The sequence below is a fragment of the Linepithema humile genome, chromosome 1, assembly GCF_040581485.1.
Source record: "Linepithema humile isolate Giens D197 chromosome 1, Lhum_UNIL_v1.0, whole genome shotgun sequence".
In the NCBI taxonomy this organism is placed as follows: Eukaryota; Metazoa; Arthropoda; class Insecta; order Hymenoptera; family Formicidae; genus Linepithema; species Linepithema humile.
The window spans coordinates 30,566,280-30,584,473 of record NC_090128.1 but is presented as its reverse complement, the minus strand read 5'-3'; the positions used below and the strand labels follow the sequence as shown (position 1 = coordinate 30,584,473).

The following is an 18,194-nucleotide window of genomic DNA, read 5'->3' as shown; positions in this document are numbered from 1 at the left end:
TAGAATGACTGACTTATCAGTTTAAGTGGAAAAAAATATTATTAGTTTATTGCTTTTGTAAAAACTTTTTTATGTGAAAAAAATATATCAAAACAAATTCTTTTTTAAAGAAATATATATACTTCAAATTACTTGAAATATTATACTTAACCTGCACAACAGTCTTGGTAGTCCGATTTTTCTGTCGATATGCAGTACTACGAGGAATAGGAACATCTTTGAAAAGATACTGCTTGTACTTCATGCTTTATGATATATGTATATATATATATATATGTTTTAAATAATTTGTAAAGGGGGGTGGACCAAGAAAAATTCCATATAAAACACCCACTTTTATAATTTAATAAAGACTGGCGTCTAATCGTCCCATCATTTCTATTGATACCGCATGGCATGCGCAAAAGAGACTAACCTAACCTAACCTAACAATGAAACACACGTTGCTTACGTGGCTTACGTGTTAACACGTGCAAGTGCAAGACGTGCCAAGTGCCAAAACGCGCCAACAAAGTGATAACCTATCAAGAAAATTAAATTGATTTGTGTCAATCATTTAAATATTACAGAAAACATTACTTTCTCTGTAAGAAAATACAAAATAATAATACGTTTTGTTTAACATCATGTGTTTTATTGTGTTTTAATATAATGGCTTCCACGGATTATAAAAAGTGGTATGCCAAGGTTAAATATTACAATGGTGATGTGGAAGATATTTTGATACATAAAATTAAAACTCAAGAGGGCAATCAATTTTCTCCCAAGCACTATAAAGACTTCAACAGCAATATTTTATATTCAGTTAAAACTGCAATGAATGATGTAGAAGGAAAAGAACAAAGATATTATGCCTATATTGGCAAGTTAGCAGGTATGATCTACAAAATAATTCTTAACACAAATTATTTTTATAAAAAATAGTAAATGTTCTGTAACATTTATAAACTGATATATATTAATTCGTTATTATATTCTTATTTCATAGGAAGTGTCACAGAATTAAATCAGGACAATAAAAGAATTGGTTGGCCTGCATGGCCTTCAGATATACTAGACGAACCTGATAACACTTCCCAAGATGAGAGACAGCAAAACGCATTTTCTTCAATTACAGCTTATCGTGAAAAAGCAGTAAGTAAGTTAATTATCTGGACATCGTGAGATGTGAGCACTTGTTATAGCTATATATATATATATATTTCGAAATCTAAAAGCAACCTATGTCAAAATGTAAGGAATAGTTGAATCTTTTCTGTCAACAAATATATATAATTGAATTCTTTGCGTAAACTTTTATATATATATATATATATATATATATATATATATATATATATATATATATATATACATAAGAAAGAAATAACGGGAAAATTTAGTACTACCTGAAAAGTTGACAAAAAGGATTCAACTATTTCTTAAATTTTGACATAGGACGCTTTTTGAAATATAAACATTTAATGTTTAAGATGTACCCACTAAAGCATGGACATTTAATACATTATATAATTAAACATATTTAATAACTTCTTTTCTTTAAAATATATTTTATGCATATGCAGACACTAAAAAAAGGGAAGAAAAAAGCAGTAGCAGAAGAATATCAGAAAATTTTATGTAATTATAATATCGAAAAAAATATTGATGAAAGAGATTTTTCTGAAAATATAACAATAGATTCTAGTGGACCTACTACTAAGAAATATTCACAATATCAAGAAAAATTATCAGTTAATCGTAATGTGTCTGTTGCACTTCAAGAATTGAAAAGTCAAATGAAAAAGAGAAAATGGAAGAAAAAATAGAAGAAAGAATAGAAAACAGTAGCAAGATTATCGAAGAAAATATTATAGGAATTGTAAAAGAACCACTTTCACAAGCGTGTGAAGCTGTTTGTAGAATGGAGGAAATGTTGAGTAAGTTTAATTCAAGCACTCTTCGAATAATATTCTGTATGTTACAGAATGGTTACATAATTCACAAGATTATTCTGAATGTTACGACTTAATTCAATTATTATTAGGTGAGTAGAGTTAGTGAAACAATTAATTTTATCTTACATTCATAAATAATGTATTTGACATTTATAAACAATGATTTTAATTATTAAAATATTTGTGTACAATACAATAATCAACTCTTTCAAAAAAAGACAAGATGATAAAAATTTAAACTTAAATATAAAATTAATAATATAATTATATTCTATTTTTTTATTATTTTTTGTATATTTAAGTTTAAATTTGAATTGCACTATATCTTTGAAAGAGAAAACTTATAATTATTGTACGTAAATATTTCGACAATTAAAACCATTTGCATGTAATACATATTTCTTTTAATAATAGCTGTCATTAAAAAAATGTTTTCTTATTAAATATTTTAAAGTTTTTTGCGAACAAATCATGTTCATCAAGTTGTTTGATATGTCTATGCATGTCAATAAATCTGTCTTTTTAATTACATTCACTCATAGTTTTTAAAAAATATTAACTTTTTATTAATATTGTTACGTTCCCGTAGAACGTAATGGATCGGCCGATCAATTTGAGAATAATGTTCACTCACTCGAAAGACTCACACACACGAAATAAAGAACACTTCTTAACGAATAGAGAACTTTAATAGAACTTATTTACAATCTTTGCAACCAAAACCGATAAATACAAGAGAACTGTCAATACGCGTCCGCACAATTTGACAGCTCCTCCGAAACTAAACTGACAAACGTTGTTTACAAACAAGCGTCTCCTTAGAAACGAATCTTCTACTCTTTCTATAAGACTGACAGACTAACGTTATTTACAAATAAGCGTCTCCCTGGAGACGAATCTTCTGCTCTCAATGAGACGAAATACAGGGACGCAACACTATCCCCCTCGTCTTCAGATTGTCGTCCCGACATTCTAATTCATTTTTTGGATCTTCAATTAAACTCCTAGCTCTCTTCTAGCTTGAGTTTAAATTTCTTGATCCATCGATGTCCAAGTCTTTAATAAGCTTCTCTGCCCTACCCTGAGCTGCTGCTACAGGTTACCAGGCAACTTATTTCCTCTGACTTAATCGATTTTTAAAGTCTTTGTATGTTCTTCGTGAAGCTTCGGACAAGAGGGGGGTATTCACCGTGGTCCCATCGTCTTAAAAGACTCCTCAAGTCCCTGCCTCGGCATTTACCCTGCGGCTCACGGGAAAACCACGGCTCAAAAACCGTGAGCGAGACAGTCTTCGTCAAATTCGTCGTCAACTTCTTATACAATCACTTCAGTTTCCATTTTCATTTCATTCTTTCTAAAATAAATAAATAAGAACGATCAAAACAAGTAACTTATTCAATAAAAAGAAAACAATTACTATCAATACAGAATTTATCTTTTATAAAAAGGAGCTAATCTATCAGCATGGACAACTTTCTGTCTGTGTCTGTTAGATTTTTGAATTCTAAATACAACATTACTAAGTTTATTAATTACTTTATAAGGACCCTCCCAATGACTTTGTAATTTAGGTGCTTTTCCTTTAACTCTACGAGGATTATAAAACCACACATCTTGACCTTCTTCAAAATTAATTTGTCGAGCTTTCTGATCATAACGAGCTTTAGTACAAAGTGAACGAAAATTCAAACGTTGACGAGTTTCTCTATGAACTTCCTCTAATTTATCTTTTAATTTATAACCTAAATCTGAATTTTCAATATTTAATCTATTTCGCGACGCGGAACTCTCTCTCTGATTTCTAATTTCGCTATTTCGTGACGCGGAACTCTCTCCCTGATTCCTAATTTCGCTATTTTGTGACACGAAACTCTCTCCTTGATTCCTAATTTCGCTATTATTAAAACGACTTAGCTGGACTATATCTTGTTCCAAACGATGCAGTTCTGTCCGTATCTGCTCCTGTTCAACTCGTCGTTCCTCTCGGAGTTGTCCTAGCTCCTCCAGGATTGTACGCAGCATTTCCGACTCAGCCGAAACCACTGCCGTTTCATTTGACACCGCCGCAGCTTGAGTACGCGTCCTCCTTGGTGAATGGACTGTGGACATGTCGTTCGCCGATCCCGGACGAGCCCCCAAAATGTTATGTTCCCGTAGAACGTAATGGATCGGCCGATCAATTTGAGAATAATGTTCACTCACTCGAAAGACTTACACACACGAAATAAAGAACACTTCTTAACGAATTGAGAACTTTAATAGAACTTATTTACAATCTTTGCAACCAAAACCGATAAATACAAGAGAACTGTCAATACGCGTCCGCACAATTTGACAGCTCCTCCGAAACTAAACTGACAAACGTTGTTTACAAACAAGCGTCTCCTTAGAAACGAATCTTCCACTCTTTCTATAAGACTGACAGACTAACGTTATTTACAAATAAGCGTCTCCCTGGAGACGAATCTTCTGCTCTCAATGAGACGAAATACAGGGACGCAACAATATTTTTCAATTTTTTTCATAAATATTTCACATTATTGTTCAATGTTGTGTTACAGTTTATTCAACTTGCTATTTGTGAATTATGTGCACACTTAGGCTGCGTTCCGATATTCACTGCAAGCAACTGCAAGTACTGAAAATCTATAGTATACGTAACGTAGACTTGCACTGAATATCGGAACCAGCCTCTAGTTAAAAGCAAAAAGCAATTACAAATATTCAGCATTGCTGAAGAAACGAGCATTTCTATTTATTCTAGATTAGAATACATTTAGCAAGCTCTTATTGAGCACTTTTAGTGAACAATTGTTTGTAATTAATTTAAAGTCTAAAATCTAAAATCATATACTAATCACGAACAGCTGTTCAGTATGCTTTCAATGAGCTGTTGTCATACTAAATGCATCCATTATAAGAAGTTCATAAATCCAAGCAATTTTTTTTTTTTTTTGGTAATATTGATACGTTAGTTTCTGAAAAATAATCCATCTTTCTAGGATATTCACAAATTGCTTTTAGCTTAATCGTACATAATTTATTCATAGGCATTGTTTTAACACTAATTGTTATAATAAATAAATATAAAATTGATTATAATTTTACAGAAAAGATATGCAACTTTGGAGATAGACTCAGCACCAGCAGTATGTCTTCAGAAATAGAAAATAAGGTAAGTTAATTTTTTTGTAGTAGTTTTTTTTATAAAACATTTTGCAACTAATTATTTTATTTTATCAGGTTCATCTTGGCAGTGGTTTCTATTGCACAAATGCAGGTTTCGCAGCTATGAAAGCAGCAAAAAATGATTGCGACTGGGCTGCAGCCCTTCTTATTGGAGTTTTCGGCGAAGATGCTAAATTAATGAGGATTTATCCTAGAAAAGAAGGATTAAAAAAATTTCCACTTGGATTCCTGATGCTAGCTCAAAGTAAATATTCAATTGTTATGAAAGAAATACTATCTTTTTCTTATTATTATTTATCTCTTGTTTTTTATTTTATAGACTTGTTCAGAGAGCGATTGAAAAATGATAATTATGAAGGTGACATTGATCAAATGATCAAATTACTGCCAGCTTATCTCTCAGATAGCGCTAGATCTTGGAGGAGGAAGAAGTACATCCTCTCGTGCAAAACACTCGAAGAAATATAAATATAAAAATATATCGCAGAGGTCAATTAAAATTTCAGATTTTACTAAAAATATAAATAAAAAAGCAATACAATTTTTGGTAATTATTTCATAATAATGACTAGAAATTGTGTAATTATTTATTTCCATAAAAATATAAGTAAAAAAATTTTTTTGTTTACTTTATTTAGGACAGAAAAGGAGACAACAGTAGCAGATCCATCAATAGTTTCAACTGTTACATCTGTAACTTCAACTGTTTTACAGAAGCCATTGGTATTTAAGAACAAAAAATCAAACTTTGCCAAATTTCAAGATATCGATTCAATTGAAAGTAATAATAATTTAAACATAATAAACTTGATTTGTACTTTTTTTAAAATATTTATAGTTTTATTCTTTGATTAATTGCTCGTTCTTTTTTTTTCAGATACATAATCATATATGAACACACATCAAGACATCTTAAATATCTTAAATATAATCAGACTCGGACCGGAATTACTCAGAACCGTAATCGTTTTGTAGTAAATAAACAAACACAAAATGTTTTCTGCAGTTGACTATTTTTTTTATCAGTTAAATATTATTTGCAGTATTTTTTTTACTTTTTTTCCGGTTCCGGTCCGGTCTCTAATTCTAACTAAAATATATATGTTAATAAAATATTTTACAAATATTGTAAAAAAAAAAATAAAATATAAAACAATAAAAATAAAAATATTTTTATTTATTATTATTTATTTACTTTAATTTTTTAAGGCTCATCTGTATAAGAAGCAGACGCGGATCGCAAATCGCAAGATTAGACGCAGCAAATTGGGAACCTCAAAACTTCTGTGCGTCCTGCGTATTGAAGCCTGCGACTGTAAACTACCGAAAATACGTCACTGCGTCTAATCTTGCGATCTGCAACCCGCGTCCTGCATCTTATATAGATGAGCCTTTTTACTTTTCAATAACGTTTTCATAACGCTTCAATAACGCTTCATTATTTTTCGTTCACATTTGCTAAGAACCTGCCGGGGACTCGATGACCCTTTGTTAACACTTCCTCAGGAGCTCGATAACGCTCCGTTTACATTCAAGAATGTTTTGTTCACGTTTGTCGAAGAGTTTAATGATACTTTGTTAACGCTTTTTTAACGCTTAATAACCACTTTCTTTACGTCCCGATGTCTCAATTTTCGCTTATTTAATATTTCGTTTACGCTTCCATCACTCTCCCTTTACATTAGATTTACTCTCCAATTTACGCTTTGTTAACGCTTGTTTTACATTTTATTTTCACCAGGGAATTCTGTTGCGATTGTTTTAAAAAATAATCTTAAGTTTTACCTTTACAATTGGATATTTCTCGAAGATGTCTTTGCTCAATAAAGCGATATTAAATTTGAATAAATAATTTTAAACATCAAACTTCAAGCTTTATATTTGTACACATATTTGTACAAATTTGCGTAACATAAAAAATTTGTATAACTACTTTGAATTGTCCAAATTTATAAATTTTTTAGATTTAAATCTTTTTTAAAATTTTTACGTCGCTTTCTAATGCAAAAGAACTCCTCCTCTTCGAAAAACAAGAAATATGTAAGTAAAGTAATGTGAAACCCTTGATTCGATTTAATCAAGCTGATATCTGCAATAATTTTTACTTTATTTATTAAACTATTTATTCAATAGTTATATACAAATTAAATACTTCAGACTATATGGAAGCGATATATTAAAAAAAAAAAACAAAATTGTGTTAATTTTAGGAAAAAGATTATATTTTTATTTGTGACTTGAAACAAATAATTTCAGCTTATATAATTTTTAACATATACATAGTTTAAAGAAACAATTACATATTAACCACGTTGTGTTTTATAAAATCCTATAAAACTAAATGTAGTATTTAGATTTTGTGTATATATAGTATATATATTGTGAATGCATATAGTATTTTAAATTGCATATTAACTTCTATGTCTAGTATGGATATTTTAAACAAATGTCATATTATTATTACCCATTATATTTGCATGCCTTAAATAGGTTCGATGGAATTAATTGTTTCATTAATTACAGCAACGACTTTGTCATTGTCCATTATTGTCATGTGAGTGCCTTCAACATAGTGTATTTCTATTTTTCCTTTAGTAATCTGCAAGTAACTTTATATTAATTATAACTGTTCTGCTGTATAAATTATTTTTTTATATATTTCAATTACCTTGTGCAAGCCATAGTCTTCTTGAGGAAAAAGTAACGAATATGTCGTGGGCTTCAGAAGTATTATAGGTGATTCGATTTTCGGTACTTGTGTCACATCGTATTCATGAAGACCGTTCAAATGCTTATATATTGTTGTGCACAAAGCTTTTCTTTTGTCAATCATTACTTGTGAATAAGCCGAAGAAACATGTTTCAAAAAAATTTCTAACTTTTCGTCCCAATTAGTATTAGTACATTTGTTCAACTCCAACACAAACTGAAAAGATTAGATTTGTGAATTTTGCCGAAAAGTCCATCATTTCAGACCATCATCAACGACTATATATACCTTTCCACTAGCTGCTGGTTGAAACAAATCCATTATACCCAAAAGAACATTATTCTGAAATTCATCTAACGCAGTGAAAGGACAAATTATATTAGCCATTGCCTTTATATGCTCGGGTGCTCCATCGATGAGTATCAATCGGCCTTTGAGATTCATTTCTTCTAACTTCCGCGCTAATTCAATTGCAATTGTCGATCCATACGAATAGCCGACTAGTACAAAATTCTGTGGCAATTTTTGTTCTCTGCTCAAAATGTGCTAGAAACACATAAAAAACAGTAAAATATAAAAAAACTTAACAGAAAAAAATGGGATTGAAAATATCTTGAACTGTAATCTTGTTATCATTGTATTCTGGCATGCAGTATTTTATTGTATCACAATCTGTTTCCTTCTTTCTACATTATGGAGTCCAGTTGTTAATTAAGTGAAGAATTTACCTCTAAAAGGCTATTAGTGATATCTTTTATTGATGTTAAGTCTGTGCCGATGTTATGCGTGTTGTATTGCAAACACGTCGCTGAACCTTCGATTTTTGGCACCAGCAAATCAAAGACGTTTGCACAACCCTCTATACCTGGCAATAGGAATATTTCGCTTTCCGTCGTGCTTTTTTTCGTCGAAAGCTTTATACAAACATCGGGTATCAATTGATCATCGCCTGATATGCGAATGAGCAATTTCATTCCTGTTATCTCGGCGAGTTCCTCGTTCTTCATATCTTTCTCAAACATTTTGGCGAGCTTAGCGAAATTGAGATCGCGAATATCCTGCGCGGTAAGGAAAATCTCATACTCCCGTTCCAAGGTCTGTTTAATTTCCACGGCCATCATCGAGTCCATTCCAAGCTCGGACAAAGGCATGTGATGAGCCACGGTCCTCATGTCCTTCAGATCTATATTTAATTAATTTTTTATATTTAGTTTTAATTATTTAGTTTATATTATATATTTTAATCACATTTAATTAAACACATTGATCTTCTTTATCAAACAAATTCCAATTGAAATAAATTGATTAATCAAATAGTCTAATTTTTTTAATGTTATTAACTTACTCATAATATTGGCCACAGTTTCGACAATACTGGATGCGCCAAAAGTGTTCAACCGCTTCTCGGCTACAACCATGCTCGCCACTATAGGCTGTTTTTGTAACAAAAAGTCCTCGAGTTTCGCGATGCAGGAAGTTATCTTTTGCTGCAAAGTGCCGCCGATAACCATTTCTTTGTCGTTGTCTTGCATATCAGCCACGAGGCCGACATCGCCGACCGCACCCCATTGAACCGCTAGTCCATGCAGACCCTCTTGCACTCGTCTCTCGCAAATTCTCTCCATGATGGAATTTGCCATGCCGTAATTGGTCTGTCCGGCATTTCCTCTGCCGCAAGATACCGAAGAGAACACAACAAAGTGACGAAGCTGAGGACATATTTTTCTGGTCAAATGATCCAAGTTCTTTGTGGCCCAAGCTTTCGCCTTGAAGGGTTCCTGAAACGTCTTTACAGTTTGATTCCGGCATATTTTATCATTCAATACCACAGCCAGATTGAATATAGCGTCCACCGGTGCCAGTTTTTCTGCCGATTTCAACATATATTCGCAATCTTTGACGTCCGATACATCGACGTTCGATATGATTAGCACTTTTACTCCGTAAGATTTCCACAGATCGATCTTCATCTGCTGATATCCGTTTCTTACTCCGGCGCGCGAGATGAACACCAGATTCTGAGCGCCACGAACAACCAGCCAATCGGCTAATTCTAAGCCGAAGCCACCCAAGCCGCCTAAGATGATGTACGATTTGTTCGATAGACAGTAATAACGTGGAAGTGCAAGAATGGGTGCGCTCATAGATTCATCTTCTTCGTGTATTTTTATGATTACCTAAAAGTACGTCAATTCAGTTAACGCAGTTTTTTATTTATGTATTAAGTTTTATTCTTAACTGATCAACCGTAATTAAGCCACAATTAATTCCAGTTTAATTGATTTACCTTTCCTATATGCTTTCCAGCTGCCATGTATCTGAATGCAGCCTCCACTTCATCCTTTTTGAAAATTTTTCTGGAAATCGGTTGAATAGCTTTATTCGCAAGATTTATGGCCACTACCATGTTCAAACGTTCTTTTAGTTTTTCCGGAGCTGTGAATACATTATCCAACATAACGCTGTAAAATGAAATTCCTTTCGAAAGCATCGACAGGTTCAACGAATTATTGGCCATAAAATCGTATTTGCCTATTTCCAGAAAACGCCCGCCCTTCGCCAGGCAACGGATGGACGTCTGGAGTTTCTCTTCGGCGAGCGAGTTCAATACAATGTCCACGCCACGGCCGTTGGTCTGATTAAATATCATTTGCTCAAAACTGTTGTCGCGCGAATTTCCAATGTGATTCTCTGGGATAAACGGGAACGTGTCTCTGATAAACTTTCGCTTTTCTGGAGTGCCAACGGTGGTGAATATCTCGCAACCTTTGTGATGCGCAAGATGAATCGCAGCTTGGCCCACGGCACCGGTACCGGAGTGGATAAGTACCGTGTCTCTCTTTTTCATATTTGCCTTGACGATTAATCCGTAACAGCACGTGCCGTAAGCGCACGAAACCGTTGCAGCGTCTTCCATGCTCCACTCGTCGGGAACATTCCAGCATAAGTATTTGGCGGATGTGCACATATTTGATATGGATCTGTGAATTAAAGAATTAAAATTTTTTTATATCTAAAAAAAAAAACAGAATTATCTAGAAAAAAGATAACTTGTAGGTTTTACAGTAAATATAGTAATATGGTTTATAAAAAATTTATGCACTTCAATAAAATAATTCTACGTTTGTGCTTTGGCTTTACAAAATTTTACAAGTTGCGTTGCAAAGTTTGAAACATTTATAATACAAATTTTTTTACATAAATAATTTTTTAATTATTTTTTATTTTTTTGTCACACATGCACATACAATATATACAAACACAATATATTAATTGATCCAAAAAAAGGCTTACTTTAAAGTACATCTATCTTTTTTATATACAGTATACTTTTAAATAATTGTGTGACAATAACGTACCTGTTTTCCCAAAGTCCCATTACTCTCTGTCCAGTATTATTGACGCCGACATATTCCATACCCACCATACAATCCTCGAGACGTCTACGAGTTGAATGGAAACCATCTCCTGCAAGTTTGCCGGATGCTATCATTACATCTTTGAAATTGATAGACGAGTAAGCTATGTGAACGAGATTATTTTCCTTATAATCCGGTGTAATCGGGCCCTCTATCCAGCGAAATGAACTCAAATCACCGCTCACCTAAATGAGAAATATCTTTTATTATGATAGAACTGTAAGAATAACTTTTTTAATTAATTTATGAAACATTTATACCAATTGATTGACAAATGCGTGGTACACGAGCTTCGGTGTCAGCGGCGATAACGGAAGATGTCTATATGAACCCCATGTTTTACCCGGATGCAAGACATTTATGATAAGATCGATCCGGAGTTGCTCCGCGTATAATGACTCGTGCAAAGAAAACTCCGGTGCAGTTTCGTCTTGAATAAACACTCCTCTGATCGATTCGCCACCTGGTTCCATCCTCAAGCAATTGATGAGGCCCAACAAGCCGCATTCCGAATCTTTCTCGCTGACTAAAATTATTTTCACAGCGTTTTTTAACTCATTCTCCGCGTTCAAGATCGATTTAAGCTGCTCTAACCAAGAGAACTCATAATTGTTTACGTGAATAACTTCAGTTTTCCTCGTCGACTGTTCTCTCTTCTTTAACAGTATAATGTGCTCTTTCTGCGTGCGTTTCTCAAGTACTACTGCTAAATTGTACTTTTCGGCAGTCGCAATGTCGTCTTTCGTGAAGAACTGTTCTCGTGTCAATAAGAATCCATTGTTTTGTAACACCGGCAAAATTTCTTTTAAGGTCTTGCTCTTATTCTTCGTGAACAAATTGTATCCTGTGATTAATATCGCATTATCGTCATTTGACAACTTCTTCGATTGCGAAACTGTGATTTTCGAATTAAGAGTAACGCAATCGAAGCGATCGGTTGTGGTTACCAGAGTAATGTTTGGTTGAAGCGACGGTAGATCATTCAAGATATCGATAAACAATGGTGATGCTATTTCATCTGCTTCTACTTTGTCATCATCTTCGATCAACTCGATAATATTTACTTTTATCACTTGATGATATTCCAGAGCGAGATGTGTCGACAGCATCACGCCTTCCTGCCATGAAACCTCGGCTCCGTCGCGATGAGCTATGAATCTGTACTCCTCGAGAACGGGCTCCCCCGCTGGCTTTCGACGAATTATGGAAGTAGCTTTCATTCTGTGAATTTCCACACCGCCGGATACTACCGCGTCGAAGATTTTATACACACGCACAGGAAGCTCTAAAATGATATTTATAAATATTGTATTTTTTTATACTCAAACTTTATTTACGTTAAACAAATTTCTTTATTTGAAAATTAGTCACAATATTTAAAGTTTCATTAAAAAATTAATACTAAATAGCTGTTAGAAAGAAAATGAGTCGACAAACTTACGATAATCGTTAGCTGCTGCGTTCCGTATTTGCTGTATGTGAAGTTTCGTATCGATTACCAACTTTTGAATTTCCGTGAAAACGTGAAGACTCTTCGTGTCTATTCCGAGAATTTTCATTTGCAACATATTATCCATAAATGTTACCCAATTGTACATCCAAGCTATGTGCCCTTGTTTTCCCGTAGTCGACGAACTCTTCAAACCCCGAAATATGCCGGCGTATTGATATCCGCGTAATCTGAGTTCCTTGTAGATATCTTTTGTGTTCATTACTTCCTCCTCATTGTCGTTCTCTTGATTTAAAAATTGTCTCGGTAACTTTTCTTTGGTAATATCTGTCGGTTCACGCACAGTGCCAGTGACAACGGCATTATCTCCTTCCATGACTTCAAACTTTCCAGTTGCTGCAATAAATCATCTTGAATATTTCTCTTCATCACATAAATTGAGTATTGTCATTCTTAATGCAGCAAATAAAATAGCTTATTGAAAAATAAATTTTTTAAATAAAATCTACCTTTCTGCACCATTATTGTTAGATACACGGGTCCTTCTTTCGGAAAGTGCGTTGCCCGAATGAACTTGACATTTTCAAATACGATCGGCATCTCGGTATACGATAGACTTTTTAGCAAACCCATCGTTTCCCAAACTAGCATGAGATATCCAGTAGCCGGCAATAACTGTCTTCCGTCAATCACATGACCGCTCATATATTCGTAATCTTCGTCATTTAGCGCAACTTCAACCATCCTTTCTCCGTTAGAGAGTCTCGTCTGCATTTTATGACATGTTACGTACCAGTCCTCGGAATGGTTCCATCTGGAAATAGAAAATAAAAATTCCTTACTCTGAAAATAATTTTGTGTTCTATTATGTTTACCAAATGAATAATGTGTTCGATATACTTGATTGACGGCGAGATCATCGGCGTGGAACGACTAACAGGAAATTTTACGGTCGGATATAGATTTGCTAATTGCGGTTGCAAGCCATTGTTGTACATTTTTCCTAGACCTCGCAAAAATACTTTGACGTTATCCTCGTGATTACGCTGAAGTAACGTGATGCTGGTTGTGTTGAACAGTTCTTTCGTAACACTCTGAAGAATAGCATCTGGAGCGATTTCAAGAGTCACTGCGTTTCTGGGAATCAATTGCGCAGTTTTATCGAAAGATACAGGACTTGATAAATTATTCGTGAAATATTCAGCGCAGGACAATTTTGCGTTGTCAAATAAACTTTGCCATATCTGATTGGGAGTCATTGTTTGCGGTATTATTCGATTTAGGTAAGCCAGAATCGTGGCTTTTGCGGGGAGGAGATAACGAGTATGCAGAGGAATATCGCAGCAGTTGACTTCCTCAGTAAATACGTTATTGGCCTGCAAAATTATATAAAAAGTATAATTTGTTTAAGTTAATTACACGTATATTCGACAAAATATTTTAATGAAAAATTAAAGTACCTCTAATTGTTTTGTAAATGTTTTTACTGATTTTTTTAGACCGCTTATGGAGCAAGTATTTTGACTGTCGCTGTAAATTATTTCGATATCTGGTGGGCATATGTTCTTCACATTCTCATAACTGAGACCGATATTCACCATCGCGCAGTTAATTTTTTTCGTTTCCTTCAATCCCAATCCTATGTAATACGAAGATAAAATCACTTGTTCAAGGGTGAAATTACCAGTCGCATATGCGCAGCAGAGTTCACCAATTGAATGACCAACGACAAAATCTGGCACGATATTTACGGATCTTAAGAGATCGATTAATCCCACCTAAAAAGAATAAAATATTTTTTTCTATTATTATCAAGAAACATTTACAGAAATTGTGCGCATATAATTTGTAAAAACAATTTACCTGCATTACGGTGATGCCCACAAGTGAATTCAATATGTCGTTAAAAGTATCTTTATGTTTACTCGTTAATATGTCAATGATATACATTCCATGCATTTTTAAAATCGTATCGCATTTTTCTATGGTTTTGGAAAATACTGGGAATCGCAGTAGCGCTTGACCTGTTAACATGTAAATTCGAGTTTAATTGCAAGCAATCACTTCTCTAACATATTGAAAAAGAAATCCGTACCCATGCCAATCCATTGCGATCCAATTCCGGAGAACACAAAACAAATCGGTCTTCTCTCACCTGAATAATATTGTATTTCTTTTGCCGTTTTGATCGGCGTTTTAGATTCGACAATCACGTATCCTCTGTAAGGATGATTTTTCATCTCGTCAGCGTAAAGATCATGCAATAGCCGTACATATTCGACGTCTATCGGCCGGTTCTCAATCTAACATACAAATTTTTGCGGTGTAAGTATGCTTTTATTGACTGTGTAACCGCAAAATTTTTATATACCTCATTTAGAAATGATTCAACTGCTTGTTCGGTACGTCCAGACAGGACAACGAGTCTGGGTAGATTATCATTTGGAGCTCCTTTGTTGATCTTATCCTTTGTGTTACTTCGCATCAAGATGTGGCAATTGGCTCCACCAAAACCAAACGAATTGATACCCATAAATTCAGAAATCCACGGTGTTGTGTTGGTCACCACGCGTATGCTTCCATCTTCTAAAGCCTTAACACCTTTCCGTATTTGTGTGAAGTTTATATTTGGCGGGATTAAGCCAGTTTCCATTGCAATTATCACCTTACGAAAAGTTAATTAAATGCTAACTTGTTGCTTCTTACCTTTTTATTAAATTATTTATTAATTGATAAATGTTTTTTATCTTTTTATCATGATACTATTAATGATTTAGCAGCAAAAAAAATGTTATAGAAATTTTTGTTTGTAAAGTATAAAAATTTCACAAATCTACGTTCATAAAAGTTGACCGTTACTATAATGCACCGTTATTATAATGCATATAATAATTATTATTACCTTAGCAATTTGACACATGCTATTAGCACCTTCAGAATGGCCCAAGTTTGATTTGATAGAGCCGATTAACAGAGGAGTTTGCCTGTTCTTGCAGAAAACCTGCTCGAGTGCATTGATTTCTTCTGGATCGCCAACATAAGTGCCGGTGCCGTGAGCCTCCATGTAGCCTAAGCAAGTCGGTGAAATACCGCATTCATTGTAAAACTCTTCCAGTAAAGTTTGCTGCATTTTGCTCGACGGGAAAGTAATGCCTTGTTCCTTGTATCCATCACAATTAGTTTTCGCATAGGCGACGGTTGCATAAATTCTCTTAGCCACCTTTGCTTTTTGTAAAAATGCGACTCCGATTGTCTCGCTACGCATGTAACCGTTTGCATCGTTGGTAAAAGGTTTGCTGAATCCGTCAGGTGCTAAAATTCCTGCAATTGTAAAATTATGTTATAAAATCTAATTTTGATGTATATTTATATATATTCCAAATTAGATTATAATAATTTGTATATTTTTTAATTATTTCTTATATTCTAAATTAATATTTTAATAAGTATAATACCAAGTCGCGCAAACTGCAATGATACATAAGGATGCATGCAGAGATTAACACCGCCGACAATGGCGGCGTCACACTGCCCTGACCGGATACTTCTATAAGCGCACTCTAAAGCGAAGAGACTTGAGCTGCATGCGGAATCGAGGGTGCAAGATGGTCCTGTTATATTTAACCAGTGAGACATTCGATTTGCGTTCATAGTTTTGTAACATTCGAAAGCTGCGGCTACCTGATGTGTGTACATAAATAGTTTAGAGAATTTAAATGTTCATTGTATCAGCATTGTAGGAGCTGATTTACAAACAAGTAAATTTTTTACAATATGATATAAAAATGTTATTTTTCTAAATTTTTATGCTATAAGCTTGTGCAATATTCTTGCTTGAATGATAAGTAATTTTTTGTACCTGTGGTTTTTCAAAAAACCAAGTCTTTTCCGACTCCGAAATGCACATTCCGATAAAAATTCCAGTATTTGTTCCAGATAAATCTTTCGGATTTATTCCTGCATCGACGATAGCTTCATACGTATGCTCCATGAGCATCCTACTCATAGGATCCATGGAATGGACTTTGTTGAAGGGAATTTCAAAATAATCTGCATCAAACTTCTCACAATTATTAATCAGTCCCATACGTTGAGGTAGATCTGGATGACCTGCATATTAAACCGTATGTAATAAGTGAACAGTTATTTTCATTTCAACTAATATAGAAGTTTGAATAAAAAAAAAATTATGGCAATGAATAAAATTTAAATAGAACAGTAATTTTATACATATGTTTCTATGAAGTATTTTTAATATAATTTTTTATTCATAGACCGAAGAAGATTTTACCATGATTCCATCGTCGTTCCTCATCTGATCCAAGATCCACGCTGTTAAATAAATTTTCTTGAAGTTGGCTAATATTGTCAGATTTAGGAAATCTACCGGCGATGCCAGAAATAACGATGTCATCTTCAGATTCGACATCAATGACCGTGGATTTTTTATTTGAGTTCATGTCAAATCCAACGACAGTAAGTTTTACTTTTCTGGTTAACAAAGTCCCACTATCAGCAAATTTACAGATATTTTAAATGATCTTTATTTTACGTTTTTACATTTACACACTCTTTTTTTCTTAATTTTTAATGATAATATTTAAGTGAGATTCTGAAACCCAACTTACGCGATTGCCTGTGCGACTGGCGTAACACTAGTTAATAGCTCACCTTAAAACTTCACCTGTTTTTATATAAAAGATATATGTTAATTATTTCATCACTACTTATGCAGGCACATTATAAATTTACTATTTAAAAAACAATTGATTGATCTCAATAATAATTAATGGTTCGTAATCGTGAAACATTAATGCCATGTGTTTCAAATTATTTGCAATCATTGGTCTGTAATAGTAAATTCTCTTATTTATTTTACTATCTGTTGCATCGAGAGACCCGAAAATATGATATGGAAATAAGAATTTTGAGACCAATTGTATATATCTAGTAGAAAATTATTATAATTTTTAGTTATATGAGCTAGTTACATAATAAATTACATAATTCTAAATAAAGAACCACACTGGTTTTAGAATAAGTGAATTTTTTACCGTAAGATACAATATATCTCATTAAATAAACATTTAAATAATATAAACGTAGTTGAATGCGTTTAATCTTCTGAATACAATAAATGCGTATATATCCTGCAAATTCAATCGATGTAGCCGACGCACTCATATTAACATTTAGCGAAAACGATCGATGTGGTCGATGGATATATGCAAAATAAAATTTAATAACAAAGTACAGATAGTCTGAAAGAAAAGGCAACAAGAGCCGTTGCTAGGTGTTCGTGCTTGGTGTTCCATTAAAATTCACATTATATTGTAGAAATTATAAAAACCCGAGATAAAATGGTGTAATATGGTCAAATGTAAAAATATATAATTAGTTATGAAAAGATCTAATAACATATGTAATTTTATATGATCATATATGTAGGAATCTTGGTTTGGTTATCAACTAATTTATTTTATTTAAAA

General features: G+C 33.4%; 2 protein-coding genes across 4 annotated transcripts; one reads left to right on the top strand and one right to left on the bottom strand.

Moving 5' to 3' along the window:
* The first annotated feature begins 25 nt into the window (after positions 1 to 25).
* On the top strand, positions 26 to 6,124 carry LOC136997550 (uncharacterized). 3 transcript variants are annotated; one of them, XM_067348482.1, is made up of 8 exons: positions 32 to 874; positions 989 to 1,138; positions 1,967 to 2,026; positions 5,048 to 5,112; positions 5,181 to 5,370; positions 5,446 to 5,615; positions 5,765 to 5,907; positions 6,004 to 6,124. In XM_067348482.1, exons 1-6 carry the CDS (start codon positions 652 to 654, stop codon positions 5,592 to 5,594), a joined length of 837 nt encoding a protein of 278 aa, XP_067204583.1. In that variant the 5' UTR covers positions 32 to 651; the 3' UTR covers positions 5,595 to 5,615; positions 5,765 to 5,907; positions 6,004 to 6,124. The 3 variants fall into 3 exon arrangements, with proteins under 3 accessions (XP_067204582.1, XP_067204581.1, XP_067204583.1); XM_067348481.1 differs by having other exon boundaries at positions 26 to 874; positions 5,181 to 5,615; positions 5,765 to 5,849; XM_067348480.1 differs by having other exon boundaries at positions 28 to 874; positions 5,181 to 5,615.
* LOC105670847 (fatty acid synthase-like) lies at positions 6,015 to 17,198 on the bottom strand. Its single transcript, XM_067348483.1, has 19 exons — positions 16,997 to 17,198; positions 16,565 to 16,815; positions 16,161 to 16,386; positions 15,608 to 16,026; positions 15,077 to 15,370; positions 14,801 to 15,008; positions 14,569 to 14,729; positions 14,166 to 14,483; positions 13,606 to 14,081; positions 13,215 to 13,519; positions 12,697 to 13,101; positions 11,516 to 12,540; positions 11,196 to 11,440; positions 10,124 to 10,817; positions 9,182 to 10,013; positions 8,565 to 9,019; positions 8,125 to 8,382; positions 7,795 to 8,052; positions 6,015 to 7,725 (listed from the first exon to the last, which is right to left on the bottom strand). The coding sequence occupies exons 1-19, from the start codon at positions 17,163 to 17,165 to the stop codon at positions 7,609 to 7,611; spliced, it is 7,116 nt and encodes a 2,371-aa protein (XP_067204584.1). The 5' UTR covers positions 17,166 to 17,198; the 3' UTR covers positions 6,015 to 7,608.
* Positions 17,199 to 18,194: the final 996 nt, after the last annotated feature.

Excerpts from the sequence above, each read along its gene's own strand:
- LOC136997550 (XM_067348481.1), top strand. The coding sequence starts at position 652 with ATGGCTTCCACGGATTATAAAAAGTGGTATGCCAAGGTTAAATATTAC. Across the intron at positions 2,027-5,047 it reads CTTAATTCAATTATTATTAG|AAAAGATATGCAACTTTGGA; the intron begins GTGAGTAGAGTT and ends ATAATTTTACAG. Across the intron at positions 5,113-5,180 it reads CTTCAGAAATAGAAAATAAG|GTTCATCTTGGCAGTGGTTT; the intron begins GTAAGTTAATTT and ends TTATTTTATCAG.
- LOC105670847 (XM_067348483.1), bottom strand. The coding sequence starts at position 17,165 with ATGAACTCAAATAAAAAATCCACGGTCATTGATGTCGAATCTGAAGAT. Across the intron at positions 15,371-15,607 it reads GCATGTGTCAAATTGCTAAG|GTGATAATTGCAATGGAAAC; the intron begins GTAATAATAATT and ends ACTTTTCGTAAG. Across the intron at positions 8,383-8,564 it reads TCACTAATAGCCTTTTAGAG|CACATTTTGAGCAGAGAACA; the intron begins GTAAATTCTTCA and ends ATGTGTTTCTAG.